This window comes from Apiospora aurea, assembly GCF_038362705.1.
Source record: "Apiospora aurea strain CBS 24483 chromosome Unknown utg000001l_segment0_segment0, whole genome shotgun sequence".
Taxonomy (NCBI): domain Eukaryota; kingdom Fungi; phylum Ascomycota; class Sordariomycetes; order Amphisphaeriales; family Apiosporaceae; genus Apiospora; species Apiospora aurea.
Window position 1 is genome coordinate 6,820,254 of NW_027117388.1, and position 23,269 is coordinate 6,843,522.

A 23,269-nucleotide genomic window follows, 5' to 3' on the forward strand; every position below is an offset into this window, starting at 1 on the left:
AGGGAGAGTCCGTGAACAGCTGCTATCTAGATGTACTATAATGAACATGCTGAGATCACGTCAAAAGTCACCCACGTCTGTACCGGATGCCGGTAACCATGTTTGCATTGAGGGTTGTATGTTAAACCTGGGTTAACTATCGTTGCTTTCTCGGTATACGAAGCCCATAAGATGGCCGACATCGTGAGTTTAACAAGGGTATTCGGTTTTTTATTATCTTTCCTTTGCTTGTGCCGGCATCTATATCTCATCCTCTTCGTCATCGAAGTCGTCCTCGCGACCCATATCGTACAAGATCCGGCCGCCCTCACCAGCCCCTATGTCCGTCTGCGCATCAAAGTATGGCAATACGATTCCCTCACGGTCCTTCCGCTGCTTCTCCGTCAACCCCAGGCTAAATGTCGTTGCGGCGTCCTCGGCGCCTTCCTCGGCCACCGGTTCGTGAATGTCCCGGAGCAGCGGGTGGTCGGACAGCAAGGATATCCGGGCCCCCGTGTCCACCTTGCTCTTGGCCGCGGAGAGCGGCGCACCGCCCGGCGGCAGCGGCGGCGAGACCAAGACGAACTTCTCGGCGACGGACCGGCCGCTCCGCCGTCGGATCTCCATCTCGACGACCAGGCCCTCGACATCGTTTTGCCTCCTTTGCAGCCCGAGCAGGACGCCCTCGCGGCCCTCGCGCAGGCCGAACTCGGGCTCGACCAGGCTGCGGTCCCGCGCGCGCTTGCGCTCGACGGCCTGGCCCAGGTTCGAGGTCCGCAGGATCGCCGTCGCGAGGTGCGACAGCACCGTCAAGGGATGCGGCTCGTACTCGCCGAGCGAGCCGGGCGACAGGACGAGCGGGACGTCGGTGTGGTACGTGGCCACGAGGCTGACGGCGGGGCCGGTGATGAGGCTGGAGAGCACTTGGGGCATTTGCGAGGGGATTGCGGTGCAGAGGGGGTTGAGGGTGTCGAAGATTAGGAGGACCTCTGTATCAAGCACGCGGCTTGTGTGTCAGTATATGCTTACCTACCATACAAATGTTTGGAAAACGGAGAGGTGACGCACTGTGGGCATGTCCCGGCGGTCCAGTCGGGTAATGCGAGACGATCTCGGAGCGCAGGGCGTCGGGGGTCTTGCCCCGTGCCTTGACGAAGATGTGTACATCCGCCGGCTTCTTGAGCGTCGCAAACGAGACGAAGATGATCTTGCTTTTGGAGATCTGCCGAGAAGTGTTAGTGCCGTCTGATGTTTATACAAAGGGGTGCTCGCTCCTCTCTGGTGATCAGCCTAATATAGGTAATCATAGAGACTGGGTGTAACTCTTGGGCAGCAAAGTGCCGGCATGACATACCCTGGCTCTGGCCACAAATTCACGGACTACTGGCTTTGCGCTCTGCTCCAGAGTGTCGAGTATGAGCGTCAGCGGGCTGGCACCGTCGCGCAGATTCAGCAGCTTCTGGAACAGGAGCAGGGCATGAGATCGCGAGTGCTGCGTTGTGGGCGCCATATTGGCGGTTTTGGTGGTAGATGCTCAGCTACTTTTGAGCCCAACTGGTGCCAATTTTGAAGAGCGGTTTTCAATCTCAACCTCACCACCTCGCCTCCTGTTTCCTTCGTTTCAGGATACGATAGCTGAATGGGATTTTTTTTTATAACAGAATCAGCACCCAGAGAGAAACTTATATACGTCCATCGATATTTTGGTCAATTCAAGGTAAGAAGATTGGTATACCCAAGTCGGTCCCCGCAGTCGATCGCATTTTTGGATATCAAAATTCTAGTGGGGCTCCAGCGTATAGTGAGGTGAGCAACAGCACCAACTGACACTGGCCAACTTCAACTCCTGCTCGCTTTTACTCCCACTTCAGCAATTGATATTTCTGTTGCATACAACCTGTCTTCTCGTTGGTACAGTCATATGCATGTAATTACCCCATCCGTACCCTCCGTGCTGGATCCGGTCTAGATCTCATACGTAAAGTTCACAGCATTGCCCTGGTCCGGCATGACTGACAGCGCCAGAAGCAAGAATGACATGTATACATGCAGGAAGCGGCAGTTGCATTTTCCAGAATCACTGCCAAGGTCCCGCATCTCTCCGGGTCGTCTTGACGAATCAGCCTGCCATTATGATTCGAAGACGGGTTATAGATGGTTGGCAATATGGTTAAGTGGACAGACACCCAATGCAACTATATTGAGCTTCTGGCCCATCTCATTTGCTCACATCGTCAAGCCAAGCTCTTGTCACGACCGTGCAAGTCCTTGCGGAGCACAGGTGCATATACTTGCGTCAGCTCTGCTATCATATCACCATATGCCTTCTAAACACGGCTTTTACTTCTCCTCTTGTCCCATTCTTTTCTTTGTAGACTTCCACCCAGTCGAAGTCCCCGAATCGAAGCTTGACCATCGTCGACCATGGGGAAACACGCGCTACAGGGGCTCCTCTGCTGGCTCCTGATTCAAGGTGGATGGGCGATTCCCCTGGAAAGCCCTCCCAAAAAAGAGATTTCTTTGCCGAGGAGAGCTTGGTCGTTACAGATGCCTACTATCCTCTCTTGAGGGCTCCTCCAACCCGCGAATCTTTCAAAGTATCCCGCCTCCAGGATGGACTCCAGCTCAGACAAACCGACTCCGGCACCGCACCTCTTAGACCTATCCCTAAGCAGACGCAGTATCTGATGTCGGTAGGCATTGGGAACAAAAGTTGGTCTATGATTCCGGATACCGGTAGCGCTGACACTTGGCTCATGTCCTCGTCCTTCGAATGCTTGGATCGGTCGCACAAGCAACAGAACCAGGGCGCCTGCAACTTTGGGCCCTCATTCCCAGGTACCTTTCCCGGTGGAAGGATCGACGAGCATCTGAATATATCTTACGGCGGCGGTGACACCCTCTATGGTGATATGGGATACGCGGAGTAAGTTTTTCTATCCGATACGAGCATTACGCAGAGCCAGCACGATACAGGCTAAACTCCATTTCAATAGCATCACTATCGCCGGCATTACAGTCCCAAAGCAGCAAATGTCTCTCGTGACTTCAGCCAACATCCGTGGCAACGGTATTTTCAGTGGGATCCTGGGGTTGGGTATGCGTGGGTTGACTACCTCGTACACGGGGTCGGATCCGTCCACCGACGGTCCTGCCACTGCCAAAGAATACGCCCCAATCGTGGAGACGATGACGAAGAAGATTGCTCCGTTGTTCAGCGTGGCCATGTCCCGCGATGAAGGCCGTTCATTCATCTCATTTGGGGGAGTGCCTCCCAACGTGACGACGGGAGAATTTGCTACCACGCCAATTCGCCAGGTGAGAGAAAAGCCTCACCTTCGTGTGAATCCGCGCCAACGAGGATATACTAACCAATGCCTGTGCGTAGATAAGCGTGAACGGTGGCCCGAAACGCTGGATGTACTACGGACTCATGCCTGATAACATGAGGGCCAGCAACACTACGACAAACCAGACGTGGGCTAAACCGACCGGCATGCTTGTCGATACAGGCACTACTCTCAGCTACTTCCCCGCCGACGTTGCTCAGACCATCAACAGTCTCTTCGTGCCACCGGCGGAGTATGGCGGGACGGTGGTCTTCGCCGTGCGGTGCGATGCAGTTCCTCCGAAGGTCGAGATCGGGATAGGGGGCAAGGCCATACCCATCCACCCGAGTAGCCTCATCCTGCCCGAGACCAGGCAGAGCACCCCCGACGGAGACTATTGCCTGTCAGGCGTGGGCGCCAATGTTGGCCTATCCATACTGGGCAATTCATTCCTGCAGGAGTTGCTGGTGGTGTTTGACGTTTCGGATAAGAAGCAGATGAAGTTTGCGCAGCGGACCGACAACGCGACGCCGCAATGATGACAATGTTGCGCAACAAGCCAGGGATGCAGTTTGAAACAATGGGAATGGGCAGCTGCATATTCCCTGCACGTATCCGTAATGTCAACACGCTCATTGCTCGGGAATCTGCATTTTTGTGCAGCAAATATGTTGCCCAGTCGTAGTATCTGTTACATACATAGACATTTGGGCCCGGGGGGTCCAGCAGTGAGGAAACTCATCTTACAGCTCGAAGGGTGTTCCTGCATGGACATGTCGATCATGGACAGGGATCGTGACTAGTGACGTTACCCGGCGCCCCCGCTTTGCCCACTCGCACGTGCTAGCGGCGCGAGCAGCTAAGATGACATGCCGAGAACAGTAACAAAAAGTCGTCCAGTAGTCGCGTGCGGTAGCCGGCAGTCTCTCCGGGGGTGGCTCGCAAACGAGAAGGAGCCTGTTCCGCGGTCGAATGGTGAATTTTCTGCCAACTAGCACTTGCCCCATCCGACGAATTGCGCATTGCCGTCTGCTTGCGGATCCCTAAGCAGCCAGCTGCCTAGCACCCTGAATAGTCTCGTACACTTGTTATGCACGGTGCGTATCGCGTAGATGACTATATGCGCACTCGGAGCATCGAGATGGTTGACGTGAGGGTGCCGAGAGATTGCGTTGTTACACTCAGTGGGAAGGGGAGGGAATCGAATGGCCTCGATTCGAACCTTGCAGGCCTGTCAGCCTGTCAGAGCCTGTCACGATACGGAAGAATGACCGATCACAATCTGACATGCCCGGAAGCCACAGGAACCGGGCAACAACCTGTAGCAGCAATGCAGATGTCAGTCACTGGCAAATTTCGAAATGGCCAAAACGTGGTGTTCTTGCATCAGGCAGGCATCCAATCCGTTGACAATTCTCAGTCAAGCCCGTCTTTCAATGCCCAGATAGGATTTCCAAAGACAATAGCCTCGAGTCTATTTGCGTTTCCCATCCACTCGTCGTACGAGAAAACGTGAAGCAAATAAGCTGCTGCCAACGCTCGGTCTTTTCTGCCAACCCGGGCACGCCTTTGGGGTTGGTCCCGTTGGCCGGGCTCACCTACAGTAACTCTGCCGCCACTGCTTTGGGTATAGCTTCTTAGTATACTACCACGGACCAAGAGGCTACATATATCCATGGGCCCGGTCTCTTCCAGCCTTTCTCCACATGCATCGCTTATTCAGGTGGACTCACTCTCAAGGCACCACAAGTCTGTACTACTAGTGGGAGACTCCGCCTATCTGTCCATCGGGGGCCCCCTTCCCCTGGCTTGTTTTCCGATTAGATACTCTCGAGACCTCGATCGCCAAAGTCTGGCACAACTCGTCACGATCGTACTTTCCCCCCCCTCCGACTTATCGCCCCTGCATCCTGGATACGGGGCCTGGCTGTCAGGGAACCTCTTTGCGTTCCAACCCAATCCAGCCAGCACAACCGGCAGACCGGCCTATATGTGGCCTATTAAATGCTGGGGCGACAATGGTTCTATCACACTATCGAGACAAATTTGATCCAAGATGCCAGGCGATGGTCAGCCGGCCCTCAAGTCATCTCGCAAGCAGAGGACTTCCTGCGCAGATTTCCGCACTGCGCACCATACAGTATGCGGACCACTACCAGCAATGACTTTGGGATAACCGATCGCCAGATTTCTCGATCCTAAAGTTCAGATTACATGCCGCCTGCCGGGCCTACGCCAGAATAAGCAGGGGATCGTTCCCAGTAAAGGAGTTGGGATCAAAGTTCGGTCCTAAATCTGCTGATGGCGGACCGTTGCTTGGTGGCTGACTGCCCCATGCTCTTTGCTGGGGGATGATTGGGAAACACAAAACACACACAACTTCTCTCCCTCACCCATGCATCCCGGTTCCGAGAGAAAAACGGCCCTCACGAGAGACTGGAGCTTGGCACTAGCTTAGCCTGTGCACTAGTCATTGACATGTCGCTTTGGGGCTTGCTACTCCCGTGTCACGAACATCAGTGACGAAATTCCCCCAGTCTCTAAGAGGGCGCTACAGAGTGCTTTGACACACACCCCCCCTCTAGGCTGCATGATATGGACTGGCCGCAATATGTATTGCTGGGCTCCCGCCTCTGCTCTTCGGAGGAGGAGGATGTGGGATAAGAAGCTCTTGTCATTCTGGCTCCTTTACTCGCTCTTGCTTTCTATCGTTCTTGCTTGAAGTCTGTTGCGTTGGTACGTACCGTACCTGTTCAGTTAAGATTTGGCCTCTCGCCGTATACGACGACGGAAACTCATACTATACTGGTGATCTTTGCTTGTCTTACTGAGCAAGTATCTACGAAGATACAGCGTTGGTAGGACGCTCCCAGAAGGGTACGAGGTTCAGTTCAACCCTGGACGAACTCGGAAGCGAGAGACCAGAGGCAACAAAGCAAGCCGTTTTGCACAAGTCATGATGTCGGCTCACAGACGGATCATCACCCCCCTGCGCCCCCGGGACAAGGGCGAGGGCTACCAAGATCAGGGGCGCGAAAGTTCTCTGAGCGTACGGTCTATCTCTGCCTTTGACCACCACACTGGCCAACACCCAGAAGAGGAGGAGTACGACGGGGAAGGGGCCGCGATCCCAGATATACCGACGCGGAAGTCAAGCCGGGCACAGAATGTCGTCGATTTCATCACATCCCCCGAGACGTTCAATAGCGTCCGCAAGACCAAGTTCACGGAGGAATTAAATCACAACTCCCACCCCCAAAGCTTGGGAGTTCCCCAGGTTTCCAGACCCAACAGGTGAGTTCACATCAGCGTGGTTAGCTTGAGATTCTATATGAAGGAAAAAATCCTGACGTGAAGTACCGACAGCTCATCGAGCAACCGAGACCAGCCCTCTTCAGGGCGGATAGCAAACCTGCGAGACAATATGCCGACAGAACGAGCAGCCAGTCCACGCACCCCGCAAAGCCCACGCAGTCCACGAGACCAAGGGCCAGGAGAGCGCTTTTCAAGTATGCAGGACCACGAGCCGGCAGAGAAGGGACAGACCATACGGCACTATTCATCGGCGGAGCGGTTGCCGAGCATGCGCGACTACCACACACCGCAGAACCGCCGGCGCTCTGTTGGGCCCGACGACCAGCTCAGCGTGGCCCAATCCACGACGCAAAGGAGCATGTTCTCCTCGAGGTCGCAGATGAACTCGTCCTCGTCCTCGCTGTTCTCGCCCACCTCGCTGCCAGCACTGCAGACCAAGGGCGGCGACGTCGACAACCTCGAGCCCCTGGCCGAGGAGGAGGTCGACCCGGCCTCGTTCGATCTCGTGGTGCCTGCGCACTCGCTCGGCAAGCAGTTCTCGCTCGAGACCCAGTCGGAGCTGCTGTTCTCGGTCAAGCACCTCGGCGTCATCTTCGACGACCCCGTGCTGCTCCAGCGCTTCACGACGTACCTGTGCGCGTACCGGCCGCAGTCGGTCCGGGTCCTGGTCTACTACCTCGACGCCATGAAGGCGCTCAAGGCGATCCAGTACGCCAACGCCGTCAGCGAGGCCCTGGCCCCGATCGACGGGCTGGACTACACCAAGGCGCTGCCCGCCAAGACGATGAACTGCGGGCTCAAGGAGAAGATGAGGCAGGCGTTCGAGACGTTGGCGAACCATGACCTGCCGGCTTATATCACACACACTTACGTGCAGACGGTGAGCTTGACGATCAAGCGGCGGATAGCGGATACGCTTCCGGTCCATCTCCGCGACATGTCCGAGGGACTGGCGGAAGTTTTCTGCTTAACAGACCCTTCGCGGCCAGACAACCCGATCGTCTTCGCCAGTGAAGGTAAGACTATCTTAACTTAATTCCTTACTTTAATCCGGCCCCTTTTTTCCTTGGCATCGAAGACATATACTAATTTATCCACCCGCCTGGCAGAATTCCACAAGACGACACAGTACGGCATGGACTACGTCCTGGGCCGCAACTGCCGTTTCCTCCAGGGCCCCAAGACGAACCCCTTCAGCGTGAAGCGCATCAAGGAGAAGCTCGAGGCCGGCAAGGAGCACGTCGAGACGTTCCTCAACTACCGCCGCGACGGCTCGCCCTTCATGAACCTGCTGATGGTGGCGCCCCTTTTCGACAGCCGCGGCAAGGTCCGCTACCACATCGGCGCCCAGGTCGACGTTTCCGGGCTGGTCAAGGAGTCGGCGGGGCTGGACTCGCTCGAGCGCCTCGTCGCACGCGAGAACCCGGAACTGCTGCCCCATCACTACCAGCAGCAGCAGCAATCGGCTCAGAAGTCCGACCACAAGCGCACTCGCCACGCCAAGTTCGGCGATGCGGCCTCCGTCCGGACGAATGGCAACAGCGTCGAGAAGGCGAATGGTGGTGGTAGCGGTAGTGGTGATCACCAGCTGAATGGCGGCGAGACCCGGGACGAGTTCCGCGAGCTCGCGGCTATGTTCACGATGCAGGAGCTCCGGACCGTCCGCGAGTCGGGCGGCGCCCTGCACCGCGTTCACCAGGAGGACATCTCATCGACCGACAAGGTATCCAACTGGCACAAACCACGTATCCTGGTCCGCGACGACGCGGCGCTAGACCGGCGCGACTCGGACCCCGTCCTGCACGAGACGTACGCCGTCCAGGAGCCCGGCGCCCCGTCCGGGCACCGCCGCCTCGGCAGCGGCGGCAGCGGCAAGCCGATCAGCGTGCACAGCAGCGAGCGCATCTACATCGGCCCGGACGCATCCTCGCCGTCCTCCTCGAACATCGGCGGCGGCCGCCTCAGTGGCGTCTACGAGCACTACCTGCTGGTGCGGCCGTACCCGTCGCTCAAGATCCTGTTCGCGTCGCCGTCGCTGCGGGTGCCGGGGATGCTGCAGTCCTCGTTCCTGTCGCGCGTGGGCGGGTCGCCGCGGCTGCGCGAGGCCATCGAGTCCGCCCTTGCCGACGGCCAGGGCGTCACCGCCAAAGTCCGCTGGCTCTCCTCCGTCTCGGGCACGGCCGCGTCCCGCACCCTGGCCGACGAAAACGGCGCCGCGGCCGGTCGGGGCCGCTGGATCCACGCGACGCCGCTGCTGGGCTCCAACGGCACCGTGGGGGTCTGGATGGTGGTCCTGGTCGACGACGAGGCCGAGGCGTCGCGCCGGCTGCCGCGGGAGGCGCCGCCCGTCGAGCGGTATGTGAACGGGCGACGGCCCCGCTTCGACGGGCGGTTCGGGGGAGTGGGGGACTATGCGCCCTCCGAGGATGTGATGAGTCTTGGTGGGTTTGCGGAGGAGCAGCATCATCAACAGCAGCAGGAGCAGCAGCAGGAGCAGAGAAGAGGCGATAGTGTCGGGGCGCGGAGGGTCCCGGCCGACGTCGCGGAGCCGCCGACGAGGAATCCGAATCGGGCGCGGTCGCCGGAGATTACGAGGATCGACTCGTTTTAAGTCGAGGGAGGCTTGCTTGCGAGAGGAAGAATACTTAATGTGTGTTTAGTGCTGCAAGGCGTTACGTGGGTCGTGTGCGTGTGCGTTTTGTTCTGTGGCGGGCGGTATGGGATTGCGTGCTGCGTGCCTTTTTCTCCTCTTTTGCTTGTATACCCCTCAAAGCCTTTTTCTTTTGTTGATACTACCTACGAATATTCCACCCTGAGAGCGCCTAATGCTGCAGCAGCGTATATAAATAACAAAGCCAAAACTAATTACCTCTACAAGCTGGTTGAATATTGTACGTAGTTCGATTGTTTCGAGAACCATGGGGCAAGATGGCGATACCGGTATGAGGAGCGGCAATGTACGAGACGACGAGCCGTGCCGGGTCCATGGGCCAGTGCGGATTTCGATTTAGATTCCGTCAGGGCAGGGTTGTCGTCAGACGCAGAGGCTCGCTCAAATTCTCTCTGCTTGGCCGGGCTTTGCTTTTGACTTGCAGCTCGCCCCTGAGTACGATCGAACCTTGTTGAGTGTAGCTCACTCAGTTGTCATCGGCCTTTGCAACCGCGCTTCAAGCCCAACCTCTTACTCACCACCAATACGAAATCCCTTCCCGAACTGACGATGCCACATGGCCATTGGAGCCCATGACGTCCGCCAGCATGGATGTCCAAGATCGTGAAGAACAGAATAGGCCAAATGTCTCGAAGAATGGCCTCCAGATTTTACGCGAAGCCCTTGGCCTCCTCCATGAACACTCGTCAGATTCATTTGCTGGGCCTGACTCGGTGTTGATAGCCATTGATTTCGAAAGCACCGGCAACATAAGAGACGGGTTTCTCAGCAGCACTGATTGCCAAGTTGGCCTGGCGGTATTGGATGTCCGAGACTTAGGAAAGGATAACCGACGACCTGGTCATCTCATCAAAGCCCACAACCTTGTCACAGGATCCCCTACTTACATCAAACGAGCTTCCGCAAAATTCATTTTTGGGAAGTCGACGGTTATCAAGAAGCCAGCTGGTATTCTGAAGAAGATTGAGTCTGTTATACCACGAGATCGCCATATCATTCTCATTGGCCATTCAGTCCGGAACGAGCTCGAGATGCTGCGCATTCTGGGATTCAAGTTTGCACCATCCTCCATTTCGGCCATTATCGATACCGTTCGCCTTGCGAACGAAGTCTTCGGCTTCTGGGGCGGCTCGCTCGGCGATCTACTAGTTCGCCTCGGCTGTCCCTTCAGCGACTTGCACTCGGGGGAAACGACGCGAGTTTTACGCTGCGAGCGTCTCTACTCCTCGCTTGCAAGAAGAAATGCGAGGAGGATATTGTTGATCAGGCCACTTCGAATACTTTGGAGCAGCTCGCAACAAGCTCCATACCCTGGCGGGTAGATCCCGACGTCAAAGCAGCCATGAAAAAGGAGAAGAGACGAGCGAAAACTCTAAAGTACCAGGCCAAGTTTCGGAGCGTCGAGGAGCAGAATCAGATTCGCGCAGAACGGGCAGCAAGGCGAGCTGGAGTGGGCCAGTCACAACCTTCAGGATAGGGGTTGCTGAATCACCGACCCATTCCATGGGAAGTGACTGGCTGGACTGCAGGCTGCATATTCACTTTACTGTGTGAATATCAATATGTAATAATTAATTATATGTCCACCTTGCCGACAATGTTACTATGGCGATGAATATGACTGCATCAGTAATGTCACACCGTCTCATCGATGACAAGACTGCCTCATGCCGGCGTAGCGTACTCTGTGTACATTTTATGCAACATCACACCCATCGTGCAATGAAGTATATATAGTCTCTCATACACACCGCTCGGTGTGATCTGTCTATGATAGAAGAGAAGTCCATCAGTTGAATCCCCCAGTGTACCCAACGCCTTCGGCTTTATAATTGCTATATCATGCTGGCCTTCCCCCCCAAAAGTCACTACCGCCACCCCAGCAGTAGTCAACAAAGGGTTTAGAAAAGAAGTAGTAATAAAGAAGTGTATGTGAGGCTTCTCGTCACAGCAACAGGTGGGTATGTCGTTTATTGGGTGTTGCGTTCGTTCTTCTTCTTCCTCTCTCGGCATCCTTCTCTCACTCTCTTCTATTATCAGCAGAAGTTTTTATATCTGTCACTCCCCTAACAACAGAAAGTGCTCTCACGCCGACTCGGCTTGGGCAAGCAGCCTCGCCCTCCAGCTATTACAGACCTCCTCGAACCCGCCCACCACGTCCCGGCACACACCGGCACACTCGCGGTTCTGAAGCCGCTCGCCCCAGTTGCCCCGCGACAGCCACGCCTCGCCTTCCTCCTTGAGCTCCTCCTCGCGCTTCATCTCGGCCACCATCTCCTTGGCGCTCCTTAATCTCCGCGTGGCCGTGGTCGTGGTTTGCCGCGACATCTGCAGCGTATCCGAGAGGTAGTTGAGCGTCTGGACCAGGTCCGACGTGACCGAGTGCAGCGCCGTGAGCGAGTTGTAGGCCGCCGTCGTGGGCCGCGGCATGTCGTCCGAGAGCGAGGCGAGCACGGGCAGCAGCTCGTCGATGGTCTCGGCGTCCGGGGGCAGCACCAGCGGCGAGAGAAGCGGGAACGTCAGGTTGTGCAGCTGGCGGGTCTGGTGCGCCAGGTGCGTCGCCAGCGCCGAGTGCGCCGTGATCAGCCTCGTCGTGCTCCCTTCCACGCCCGACTGCGAGCCCAGGTCGCGCAGGCCCTCGGTCACCCGCTGGAAGACGCCGTCCGCGGGACTGCTCTCGGTGCCCCGTCGGGCAAGCGAGTCGACGGCGTCGATCCTGGCGACCAGGCTCGGCGGCATGCCGGGCGATTCGAGGTCGGAGTCGGAGCCGTATTCGCTGCCGTCGTATATGCTGCCCTGATTTCGGCGATGGCCCCGCGCGTTGTTGGGCAGGGGTCAGGCTCATGTGGTTTTTCTTGTGGTGTGGCAGAGGGTGTGGGTATTCGTTCTGGCTCGCTACGTCGACACCGCTATCTCGGATTCCGTCGGCGGCATGCCGCCTGCTGCTGTGGTTGTCCCCGTCTTCTGGGTCGGCGTCGATCTCAGGGGCGCGCTCGCCGTCCCCCTCTTCGTAGTACCCGTCGTCGTCGTCGTCGCCGGATCCGGAGAGGGCATCGGCCAGCTCGTCGGCGAGGTTGCCGAGCCCGTTGTCGCCTCCCTCCTGGGCACCGCCGAACATGCTCATGTCCTGCTCGTTCATGCTGTTGACGCTGGGGTTTTGCGAGGATTTGGACGCTCGCCGGGCGATGGGCGAACCGCCGGGGCTGGAGGGCTGGTAGGAGTGTTGGTAGGAGTTGTCCACGGCGGAGGACTGTCGCGAATGCCGCGGCGTTCGCGGGGACGAAGGCATGATTGATTATGTTACTTCGGTATCCGAGAGAGTTCAGGGCTGTTTCTTCTGACGGTAGCCAAGCGAGGGCGGAGGCGGAGAGGGGGGTATCGCTTTTGTATGGATTATAAGGATCGTCCGTTTGGCCCTTTGGGCAGCGAAAGGGAAAAAACTAGCCGGGTGCTGCTTTTTTCGTTGATGAATGAGTAAGCTCTTATTGTTTCCTCTTCTCCGCAAAGTATGAAAAGCCACCCGAACGGTTGGCTTTATTGTTGAGTGTAGACCGAGTCTACTTGTCTGGCTGAAAAGCCGATTGTTTGCTTTGTTCGTGGTGGCACCCGGCAGTCCGTGATATGGTTGCTAGTTGTCAAGTGGAGTGGCTTGCAGAAATGACAGGGGCGGGATGTTGTGGTGATGGAGGTGTGTATATCACCCCCTGGATCTATAGCAGGTCCCCTAACGTACCTAGCTGGAGGGAAAGAAGGGGGAAAAGAATGATATATCCCTGGGAACGCATAAACTGCAGGGGAGAGGAATGAGTCGACGACCGTCGTCTCCCAAGTAACCTGGGTTGCTCAACAATCACCGCCAGGGACCTGTGTTGTTATTGGGTGGACAAAGTTTTCGATTGAATATTCCCTATTACTTGCGCACGCGAATAACATTCGAGCTGGAGGGTGTTATGGCTGTTTACACTACTGGATTCTGCTGCCAAGGTTCCTCCTAGTTTCCCCTGTGCTGTAGGCAATTATTATTAGCCCAGGTGTGGCCAGGTACCATCCCATCTGGTGGAATGGTGGAATTAGGTTCTGGAAACGGGCAGCGTTCAAACAGTCAATCAAAATGGATGGACGACATCGGCATAATTGCAACCCTGAGCTCCGATCAGGCAACATGGCCCTGAATGTGTGGGGGAGGGGTCTTTATCGCGTTCCTGAACTTTCTTGACTTCCCGTCCAGAAATCGATATTTATTCGTGAGAGCGGCCCGGCAAATGCGATAACCTGCCTTTTGCGAACAAAAAGAAACAGAAAGGAGGACAGTCTATTCCATCAATCAAGTCAAGCCACAAAAAACCGCCATGGCCACGTTTCGCCGCTTCGATCCCAGTGATCTGGACAGAATCTCCAAGTGCAACTTGGATCCCTTAACCGAAACCTATGGGCTGGACTTCTATCTCCAATACTACGCAAAGTGGCCATCCATGTTCCAAGTGGCCGAGGATGATCGAGGCAACATAATCGGTTATAGTAAGCATTGATTGCACCAGTCCAAGGCATGAATGCCGTGCAGGCGATATTGACCCGGCCATGCAGTCATGGGCAAGCTGGAGAGCTCCCCGGAATACTTCAGAAACTATGAACACTATCTGCCGTGGCATGCCCACATTACCGCCCTCACCGTCGCACCCGAAGCTCGCCGTATGGGCATCGGCAGGATCCTGTCGGAGAAGCTTGAGATTGCTGCGGACAATGGTGATGCTTGGTTTATGGACCTGTTCGTACGCAAGAGCAACCACCGTGCCATCAAGTTCTATGAGAGCATGGGCTATAGTGTATTCCGGGTTGTGAAGGACTACTATGGCGAGAATGTCGAAGACCCATCCGCTGGAGGCGAAGATGCCTATGACATGCGCAAGCCGATGAAGCGTGACGTCAAGCACGAACACATCCGTGAAAATGGCAGAGACTTTGAGGTCGAGCCCGAAGATGTCTTCTGAAGGTAAGGACGAACTTGACACGCGAAATATGGCCTTGGTCATTACTAGAGATGGCACAGTCTTTCCTGTTCCTCCAGCTAACACAATCCCCTGTTTCCTCACCAGGCACCATCAACAGAATACACGCTACCGCTGACGTACTTGCTCTCGGGGCTGAGGAGGAATACGATGACGCTTGCTGCCTCTACAGCCGTGCCCTGTCTACCAAAGGTAGCACCGTCGGCGAAAGGCGCATCGGCTGGGCGGTTGATCAGTTCCCAGTTCTCCTGCATCAAAGGGGTATATATAGCCCCAGGTGCCACGGAATTGACTCGAATCTGACGAGGGCCGACCTCCTTCGCCGCTGCCTTTGTCAGACCTATCACGCCGTGTTTGCTGGCCGAGTAGGCTCCATGGAGAGCGAATCCTTCAAGGTTGCTGGTTAGTCCTGACGTGGCACGAGTTACGCAGACGGGGTGGACCAACCCTGGATTCCTTGGATGGAGGAGACGTTCACAATGGAGCCTCCGTCTACAACCTTTTGTAGTTCTGCTCGTAAGCAATACATCATTCCCGTAAGGTTAACCGCCATGATCTGGTGCCACTCGCTGTCCTCCAATTCCGCAACAGCACGCAGTCCGTGGTGCTTCCCGATGATGCCAGCGCAGTTTGCTGCACCGTCAAGTTTGCCAAACTTGTCGACGACGCCCTTGATCCAAGAGTCCACTTCATCGCGCTTCGTGACGTCCACTCTGGTTACCGAGAAAGGCACGTTGAGCGCGCTGAAGTACTCCTCCGTTTTTCTCAGCTGGTCTGGGTTCACATCGGCCACGCAGACAGTGGCGCCTTTTTGGGACAGAATCTGAGCCGTGGCCAAGCCAATACCTCTGGCCGCGCCACTGAGAGCAAAAACCATTCCTTCGAGTGACATTTTGCTGGTGCTCGGATCCGACACTGCTGTGTGTTGAATGTGATTGATTAACACCCCAAGAGCGCTTGGCACGGGTATCCAGAGGCAAGCGGAGGGATCCCTATCCTGTCACAGAAGACCAGTAGTATCGAACGACGGCGGGCGGCGCGATCTTTCGTAAAACTTCAGATGATGCTACCGTACCATGCGTCCCGCGATGAATACATGTATTTATTTCGCATCAGTATTGAGATGAAAGCCTCCCATCTTTGCAACTTGTCCGATTGCTGCCCGGTGGAGGGGAGCCATGGTATCACGGCGAGAACTGCCGCGAACACCGATATTTATTCCGAAACTCATGTTTATTGGGCCGCTTATAGCGCTGCGAGCTCAAATAGGTCATGGACAAGGGGAAGAGGACCGTCTCTGAATAATAGCGAGGCCGAAGTCGTTTTTGCAGGTATGAGGGGCACTGAGGAAATCACAGTAGACTGGAGTGAGTCTCCAAATAGTTGGAGTAATACCTACTACATACATCATTTACCGCTGCTAGTAGCTATGGCGGGGGTATAGCCGCTGCAGCGCGTGCTTGTGGTCGGGTGGCAGGCGGCCTAGAAGCTTAAAAAGGCATAACCGTTCTTGTCTCATACCAAGTATTTAACTCGGAGTCAATCTGAAGTCGGAGATCTTGGGACGAGAGGTAAAATTTTCGCTTACTGCAAGTAAGTACTTACTAGGTGATTGATGACATCAATAGGACACTGGAGCAGAAAGCTATCCATCCCATTGCATCTTATTCTACTGTCGGCCAGCTGTCCCGTCTCCGACCATTTTGCTACCTCCAGGCCACGTGAAAACGACAATTTCTGAGCTTACTCCTACAGTCCTACTGCATACATCATAGTACTGTTGTCTCAGAGGTGCCACGGGTATGGATGCTGTTTGGTGATGTATGATCGCACACACACAGTCGCTTGGCAGACCAATCACTCGAGTCGTACTACGTTAGATATCCCGTCGGCTTCAGCCAACTTTGACCGAAAGATGGGGGAAAAAAACTGGAAAATCCCCAGGATCGCCCAAGCACTATGGGGTGTCTCCTGAATCAGTTCACGGTTTACAGGGTCCAACGGCTCGGCTGGCACAGTGGCTCGGAAGAGGATTCACTATTTTCAGACGGCTGCTGGATGATGGACGTGGACCCTTAGCACGGCTACGCGTCAATTATGCTTTCCGCTCCTGTCTCCGAGAACACCTCATACGGACTATATTGTACAGAAGCAGTAATCTCTGTACATGTCTTCAACAACCAGACTGCTCAGTGCTGTGTCGCTCTGTCCTCTGCCTGTTGAACATGTCCTCCGAGGATTCGTTCTGGAACGATTCAGGTGTTCCGCATGACCACACCCCCTCCGCACCCATTGGGTTGAAGTTGTTTCCCGCACTAATGCAGCACCCTGGTTAACCCCAGACTTGGGTTTACGCAATCGAAATGCGCCCGCCTGGCCTTGCTGGTTTCTGCCGGCAGCTACCCAAAACTGGGCCTTACGCAACCCAAACACGCCGGTACCTACATCCTAATGCAGCTGTGTATGCAGTGTACATGTAGAAGACGACGTGACCTGGCAGCACAGCACCCGGCAGCCCAGCTCCCAATATGCACTTTTAAGTTGGCATGTCTTGCTGCTACCCCCCCACCAGAGGAAATAAAAATGCCATGCACCTCGTGACCTCGTTTGGAAACCCTTATGACCGCCAGACCGTCCTCCTATTCAACGGAACCCCACGCCGTATGACCCCTTTCGCAGTTGGCGACCAAGGTACTGCTCTGCTCATCCCTGTGGGGAGTGGGCCCACGCCGCGGCTGCCGGCGGAGGCTTCAGCTGTAACAGAAACAGAAAGAGCCGGAGACGTCACTGGCTCGTGGAAAGCTCGAATCCCTGATCATCGGGCTCAGCCAGTCTTACGTGGACCATCGTCCTCTGCTACCGGGCTGGCTACTTGCGATTCTTCTTCCTCTTCTCCCATCCTCTCATTACAACAGGTTTGCTTGCAGCTTTACTTTCAAGCTTGCTTATTCTGCCATCTTCTGCCTCTTCTGGTCCCAACCAAGCTCTGGTCAGCCTACCTAGACCACGATCCTTTTCTTGTTCAATCATTTCCATACCTTCACTTTTTCGAGGCACTAAGCTAGATCCTTCCCAAATCATTACCTTCCCTTGGTCACCGGAGTCTTATGTAGACACAGGACGTCTGCCATTGGTGTCTTAGTCCCCCCACTGCTTGTCTGGGTAGCATCTGACAACGCGCCATGAGATTTGACATTGTGTCTGCCATTGGGGCACTGGCCGCCCTAGCCAGTGCCTCGACCTTGACGCCCAAGACCTTACCTTTGGTCGTCCGTAACCCGTACCTGAGTACTTGGCTGCCCTCCGCTAGAGATGAGCCTTGGAAGCAATGGCCTATCTTCTACACTGGTAGTACCTTTGGTTTCGCTGTCATGGCCGCCGTGCCTGAGACGAACAGCGTATACCCTCTGCTCGGATGCCCACATGACTTCCTAGGCGACAAGAGCGGCCGGTTGGTGACATGAGTATATACCCCCTCATATATCACGTAATGCTGATTGCCTTGTAGCTACAAGACTGCTTTCCCACACTACAATGGCCCGACTTTCGATGCGTCCACGACGAACCTGACGTACACCATCGCCAATGCTACTGGCGATGGCGAGGTCAAGGTCATTCTGTCCTTCATGTCACCCATCACGCCAACCTCGACATTTCGACAAGCTCTTCCGGCCTCGTACATGACGGTTTACGTCGAAGGCAACCTGGATATTAGTATCTTTTGTGACATCAATGGAGAATGGGTCAGTGGGAACCGAGACAACCACATCAAGTGGGAGCTTTCAGAGTCCAAGTCGAGCAAGGCATCAGCTAGCCACCTCAAGACCTGGAAGATTGAACGCCAGTACCCGGAACTTCTTACCGAAAACTGGGATCACGCGGAATGGGGAACCCTTTATTTTACTGCCCCGGCCGATGCCCAGCACCAGTCTGGAGAGGCGAATGCAATCCGGCGACAGTTCTCGAAGCATGGGGAGCTCACCAACAAGGTCGACTCTTCGTTCCGTAAGATGTTTGACGACGAACCGCTCTTTGCCTTTTCCAAAGAGTTCAAGCTCAGCAACAACAGCTCCCGGAAGGCAGTCGCCACCGACAGCATGCTTTTCACCTTCTCCCTCATCCAAGATCCAGTTGTACAATTTGCCTCGGCTAGGGGACTCACCCAAATGCGTCCACTATGGGCCTCATACTTCTTCACGGCGGAGGATATGATACATTACCATTACCACGACTTTAAGACCGCCTCTTCTCTTGCATATGATTATTCCGAGACGCTAGCCAAGGATGCTTTTGCTTCTGGGTCAGCTGATTATAGAGATATCGCGGCTCTGTCGGCGCGACAGGTATTCGGAGCTACACAGTGGGCGGGTACTCCTGACAATCCGATCCTTTTCTTGAAGGAGATCTCGTCAAACGGCAACTTCCAGACAGTCGATGTCATTTTCCCAGCATTCCCGTTCTTCCTGTACACGAATCCACGATGGCTGGCGTATCTCTTGGAACCACTCCTGGAACACCAGCTAAGCGGACAATATCCCAACGACTACAGCATGCACGATCTGGGAACCCATTTCCCTAACGCCACTGGTCACTCCGATGGCGATGACGAGTACATGCCTGTTGAAGAATGTGGAAACATGCTGATTATGGGATTGGCCCTGGCCAACGCCATGAAAGATGGTTCTCAGCCAGCGTTTGCTCTGGACGCGTCCACTACCGCTGTAGCTCTGCGAGCTGGACCCAAGGAATTTTCTTCCTCGGTCGACCAATACGGCATGGATCGGACTTGGGAGGACATGGGCACCACTGGAGTGCAAGCTGCCCAGAAATGGGTTTCTCGCTCCTACTCCCTTTGGAAGAAATGGACTGGCTACCTCGTTCGCGAGTCCTTGATCCCAGCAAACCAGCTTTGTACCGACGACTTTGCTGGCTGGCTTGCCAACCAGACCAACCTGGCACTCAAAGGCATTGTCGGTATCAAAGCCATGGCCGACCTCTCAGAACTTGTTGGAAGCTCGGCCGAGGCTCAAGAGTACAGCCGCATCGCCGACAAGTATATAGATAAGTGGCAGGAGATGGGTATCTCACGAGACGGCACACACGCCAAGCTTTCTTACACGTGGGAGGGATCATGGACAACGATTTACAACCTATACGCGGATGCTCTCCTCTGCTTCCACCTCCCTGGCAACGGCAACAAGACTTCTCCCTTCATCCCGGAGAAGGTTTACCAGATGCAGAGTGACTGGTACCACAACGTATTGCAAAGATACGGCCTGCCACTGGACCAGCGCAGTTTGCAGACTAAGAGCGACTGGGAGTTCTTTGCTGCTGCTGTGGCCAGCAAGAAGGTCCGCACGGAGATCTTGCAGTCTGTGGCCAAATGGGTCAATGAGACATCTACCCGTAAGCGACCCTTCTTCTCTATCTGCTCTGTTTTTACTATTATTAAATTCGTTGCCGTTGCAATAACTAACTTGCGTCTTTAGATCTACCGCTTACAGACCTGTACGATACCGAGGGCGACGGAGGGTTTCCCTCGGGCATTGAATTTAAGGCCCGGCCGGTGGTGGGCGGCCACTTCGCGTTCCTAGCGCTTGAGAGGGCCTGTGGGGGCAAAGCCGCCCAGGCCTTGGGTTACCTTGATCTGGCAGAACCAGCCAAGATCAACGTTGAGGCCGCCCTGGAAGCTGACGACAGTGGTCCGTCTGAGCTGTAGTGCGGTGCTTAGACACAATACTGGCCATTGGTGGTTTTATCCTTTCTAGTGGTAGCTTGAACGATCGCATGCTTGTCCTAAAAAAATACTCAATATTTCAGTCTTTTTTTCCCCGGCTTTTATTTCGTTGTTGCTTATTCAATCCGAAGCTGCTTCCTACAGCTCGAGAATGATGAATGAATCATTTCGGTAGTGCACCGTAAGCTGCTGCATGTGGGTAGCGTTACACATGCTGTGGTCAGCTATATTGACGTGGTGCGATCCTTGAAAGGATGGCTGCAAACAGCCAGATTAATAAAGCTGAAAGAATGCGACCCAACATGCTTGTTTATGCAATAGTCTGACCGCATTTGGAAGCTGCATGCACCAACTACCAACAGAGGCAACAAAGACTTGTTGCCTAAGGTTTTGCCTTATCTTGCCTTGCCTTGCCGGGTGTCAGTGTAATATTTGTAAGAACAGTGGAAACCCATTCACGTCAGTCTCGGTGGCGGTTTGGAGGTGGCATAACTAACAACTGGCTAGAATTAAGTAAGTACGTCTAGCCAATGGATGACTTATGTACATGTAGACAGATACATGTAGCTGGTCACTGAAATGGTTGGACTGCTTCTTTTTGTTAGGTACTGCCCGGTGAAGAGCAATCAATTGATGTTGGGAGGCATACTCATAGAGCAGTGGCATAACAGTGAATAAAAAGCCCGAATAGTGCGGCTCACAGCGGGCCAGCTCCCCGAATGACTGCTGCTCATGGAATGGCCGCCCCACTTGGCGAATCTGCGAACTGACGGGAACTTTTTGGCGACTCCACAGTTTCGTGCTGTTGCTGAACCTTGGAACCTAGAACCTTAGAATTCTGGCAGCCTCGCTCGACCTGCATCTCTCTCACCAAAAGACTCCATCCTGCTTTTTAGATCTGGATCTACAGCAGCTTTGTTATCATCATCGACTGTCTTGAATCCCTTCAGACAGTCAGACTTGATTTGTGTTGATCGGATACATCATCATCCCCATTAACTAATCACTCTAGGGCCTCGTCGCGATACTGATACTGTGCTGCTAGGTAGGCCAACCTCGCTTAATCTTTTTCCTTTCCTTTTTTTTTTCGCCTTCTGTCATTTCGCCCGACTGGCCCGTACAATTTTTTTCCTTCGCCCAGACAACTGCCACCCGGGATCTGATAGCAGCCACACCTGCTGCTGCCTGCATCGATTTCTCATTTCGCATCTCTCATCATCATTCCCTCTTTCCAACAACAACAAAAACAACAACATCAACCTTTCACACCACCATCCACTGCACCTGATTCAAAGGGTGCGACTGAACTTATTTTCCCCAGCACTTGCCTTTTGTTCGCTGGCAATTCGAACGCGAATCCTCACTTCTTCAGCACTTTGCACCTCGGCCATAGCACTAGGCCAATTTCCCATACCCACTACACGTGCCAGCCGCGCTGCTTCAACAGCCGGACAACGCTAGTGACAGCACGCTCACCTTTCTTCCCACAGACATAACCAACTGAGAAGACTCAGTTAAACCATCGCATCATGGCCACCGCTGCTATGGACTACGAGACTGCTGACGGCGATCGCTTCGAAGGTAAGCTCATCTGAATTACAACCCCAATCCTGACTACCAGGGCGCCGCGTGTTTTGATGCTGGTGTTTTGCCACTCCCGGTCAACTCTACGATCCAAGTCGCGTTTCCATCTTGCTAATAATTTTTCCCTGCCAACAGACGATGGTCCTCGATACGAGCGCGACCAGCGAAGCGCTTCCCCTCGTGCCTCTCGCGATGATGGTCACGATACCCGTCGCCGCTCGGCCTCGCCCAACGGCAACAATGACACGTAAGCAACCTAATCAATCATTTTCCACCTTTTAAGTCACACGGCTCTGATCCTAATGTGAAGTCGGTATAGCAACATGAAGGATGACGGTGGTCACAAGAACGACGAAGATGGCGCCATCAACCCCGGCTCCAACCTGTTCGTGACTGGCATCCATCCCAGACTGACTGAAGGCGAGGTTACGCGCCTCTTCGAGAAGTACGGCGAGGTTGAGAAGTGCCAGATCATGAAGGATCCCCACACCAAGGAATCCCGCGGTTTCGGCTTCGTCAAGATGGTCACCTCGGATCAGGCCGACGCTGCCAAGGATGGCCTACAAGGCGAGGTCATCGACGGCCGTACCTTGAGCATTGAGAAGGCCCGTCGCGCCCGTCCTCGCACTCCCACTCCCGGCAAGTACTTTGGTCCTCCCAAGCGAGGTGAGTTTATTCCCGACATCCATACACGCTATTCGATCCAAATTCTCACCATATAGAATCAGAGGGTGGTCGTCGCTTCGATGACCGTGGTCGCCGCGGTGGCGGCGGTTACGGTGGTGGCGGTTACGGTGGCGGTTACGGCGGCCGTGATGATCCCTACCGCTACCGAGGTGGCGGCGGTGGTGGTGGCTACGATCGCCGCGATGATCGCGGCTACGACCGTGGCTATGATCGTAACTACCGTGACGACCGTGGATACGATCGTACTTACCGTGAGGAAAGAGGTGGATACAGAGAGGAGCGTGGCGGCGGCGGCGGCGGCTACGAGAGACGTGACCGCGACGATACCTACACAGGTAGCGCCGGCCGGACTGACCGTTACGCCAGCGGTGGTCGTGAAGAACGCGATGGCGGACGCTACGGTGGTCGTGGCGGCGGCGGCGACAGAGATCGTGGCTACGAACGTCCTGAGCGCGAGGCTCGATCCCGTGATGCCGCTCCCTCTGGCTACGCTGAGTCGGGCTCCCGACCCGAGCGCGACGCCTACGGAGGAGGTGCTGCTTAGTAGCCAGCAAGGCTATGCTCGGTGAATTTCTGGCCACTACTGACTTCAGGTCATCTGGGCCCTCTCTGAGCGACTTTCCGGCGATCTTGTCTTGGGCAGGCGGTTCAAGATAAGTCCCCTCTAGCTTGATCTCATCTTCTCTTGTTTGTCTCTAGGCACACGAATGCGGCGGATACCAGAAAATTTGCCACGAGGAGTTTTCACACGGCAGGCAGGAAGGAAAAAGGCATTTCCCACTTGTTTTCCTATTTCTACCCTAATCTTGGAAGGGGAGATCGACAGTGGTGGTGCCCGGATGTTTTCGACGGTATCACCAGGTGACGTCTTTGTTTGGAATGACTCTGCGGAAATGGGTTTGAGTTGATGCGGCACCCCGGAGTTTCTCGCGACTATTTTCCCATTATCTTCCACCTTCGC

At 55.0% G+C, this 23,269-nt stretch overlaps 10 protein-coding genes across 10 annotated transcripts; 7 read left to right on the plus strand and 3 right to left on the minus strand.

Annotated features, from left to right (window-relative positions):
• Positions 1-240: 240 nt before the first annotated feature.
• PG986_002078 (histone acetylation protein 2) lies at positions 241-1,489 on the minus strand (the record flags this gene model as incomplete). Its single annotated transcript, XM_066838300.1, has 3 exons — positions 241-968; positions 1,048-1,201; positions 1,334-1,489. The coding sequence occupies 3 exons, from the start codon at positions 1,487-1,489 to the stop codon at positions 241-243; spliced, it is 1,038 nt and encodes a 345-aa protein (XP_066707193.1).
• A 967-nt stretch (positions 1,490-2,456) lies between these two features.
• PG986_002079 (Bcap7) lies at positions 2,457-3,847 on the plus strand (the record flags this gene model as incomplete). The annotated part of the gene is made up of 3 exons (XM_066838301.1): positions 2,457-2,905; positions 2,976-3,297; positions 3,368-3,847. 3 exons carry the CDS (start codon positions 2,457-2,459, stop codon positions 3,845-3,847), a joined length of 1,251 nt encoding a protein of 416 aa, XP_066707194.1.
• A 2,420-nt stretch (positions 3,848-6,267) lies between these two features.
• PG986_002080 (uncharacterized protein) lies at positions 6,268-6,606 on the plus strand (the record flags this gene model as incomplete). The annotated part of the gene is made up of 1 exon (XM_066838302.1): positions 6,268-6,606. The coding sequence occupies one exon, from the start codon at positions 6,268-6,270 to the stop codon at positions 6,604-6,606; it is 339 nt and encodes a 112-aa protein (XP_066707195.1).
• A 213-nt stretch (positions 6,607-6,819) lies between these two features.
• On the plus strand, positions 6,820-9,234 carry PG986_002081 (uncharacterized protein; the record flags this gene model as incomplete). The annotated part of the gene is made up of 2 exons (XM_066838303.1): positions 6,820-7,639; positions 7,733-9,234. 2 exons carry the CDS (start codon positions 6,820-6,822, stop codon positions 9,232-9,234), a joined length of 2,322 nt encoding a protein of 773 aa, XP_066707196.1.
• Positions 9,235-9,541: 307 nt separating this feature from the next.
• On the plus strand, positions 9,542-10,771 carry PG986_002082 (uncharacterized protein; the record flags this gene model as incomplete). The annotated part of the gene is made up of 3 exons (XM_066838304.1): positions 9,542-9,580; positions 9,756-10,442; positions 10,532-10,771. 3 exons carry the CDS (start codon positions 9,542-9,544, stop codon positions 10,769-10,771), a joined length of 966 nt encoding a protein of 321 aa, XP_066707197.1.
• A 608-nt stretch (positions 10,772-11,379) lies between these two features.
• Positions 11,380-12,583, minus strand: PG986_002083 (uncharacterized protein; the record flags this gene model as incomplete). Its single annotated transcript, XM_066838305.1, has 2 exons — positions 11,380-12,090; positions 12,194-12,583. 2 exons carry the CDS (start codon positions 12,581-12,583, stop codon positions 11,380-11,382), a joined length of 1,101 nt encoding a protein of 366 aa, XP_066707198.1.
• A 1,060-nt stretch (positions 12,584-13,643) lies between these two features.
• PG986_002084 (N-alpha-acetyltransferase 20) lies at positions 13,644-14,282 on the plus strand (the record flags this gene model as incomplete). Its single annotated transcript, XM_066838306.1, has 2 exons — positions 13,644-13,812; positions 13,879-14,282. 2 exons carry the CDS (start codon positions 13,644-13,646, stop codon positions 14,280-14,282), a joined length of 573 nt encoding a protein of 190 aa, XP_066707199.1.
• A 98-nt stretch (positions 14,283-14,380) lies between these two features.
• PG986_002085 (uncharacterized protein) lies at positions 14,381-15,192 on the minus strand (the record flags this gene model as incomplete). The annotated part of the gene is made up of 2 exons (XM_066838307.1): positions 14,381-14,688; positions 14,748-15,192. 2 exons carry the CDS (start codon positions 15,190-15,192, stop codon positions 14,381-14,383), a joined length of 753 nt encoding a protein of 250 aa, XP_066707200.1.
• A 2,290-nt stretch (positions 15,193-17,482) lies between these two features.
• Positions 17,483-20,019, plus strand: PG986_002086 (uncharacterized protein; the record flags this gene model as incomplete). The annotated part of the gene is made up of 3 exons (XM_066838308.1): positions 17,483-17,751; positions 17,809-19,706; positions 19,790-20,019. The coding sequence occupies 3 exons, from the start codon at positions 17,483-17,485 to the stop codon at positions 20,017-20,019; spliced, it is 2,397 nt and encodes a 798-aa protein (XP_066707201.1).
• A 1,547-nt stretch (positions 20,020-21,566) lies between these two features.
• PG986_002087 (uncharacterized protein) lies at positions 21,567-22,852 on the plus strand (the record flags this gene model as incomplete). Its single annotated transcript, XM_066838309.1, has 4 exons — positions 21,567-21,618; positions 21,757-21,868; positions 21,941-22,287; positions 22,344-22,852. The coding sequence occupies 4 exons, from the start codon at positions 21,567-21,569 to the stop codon at positions 22,850-22,852; spliced, it is 1,020 nt and encodes a 339-aa protein (XP_066707202.1).
• Between the last annotated feature and the right edge of the window lie 417 nt (positions 22,853-23,269).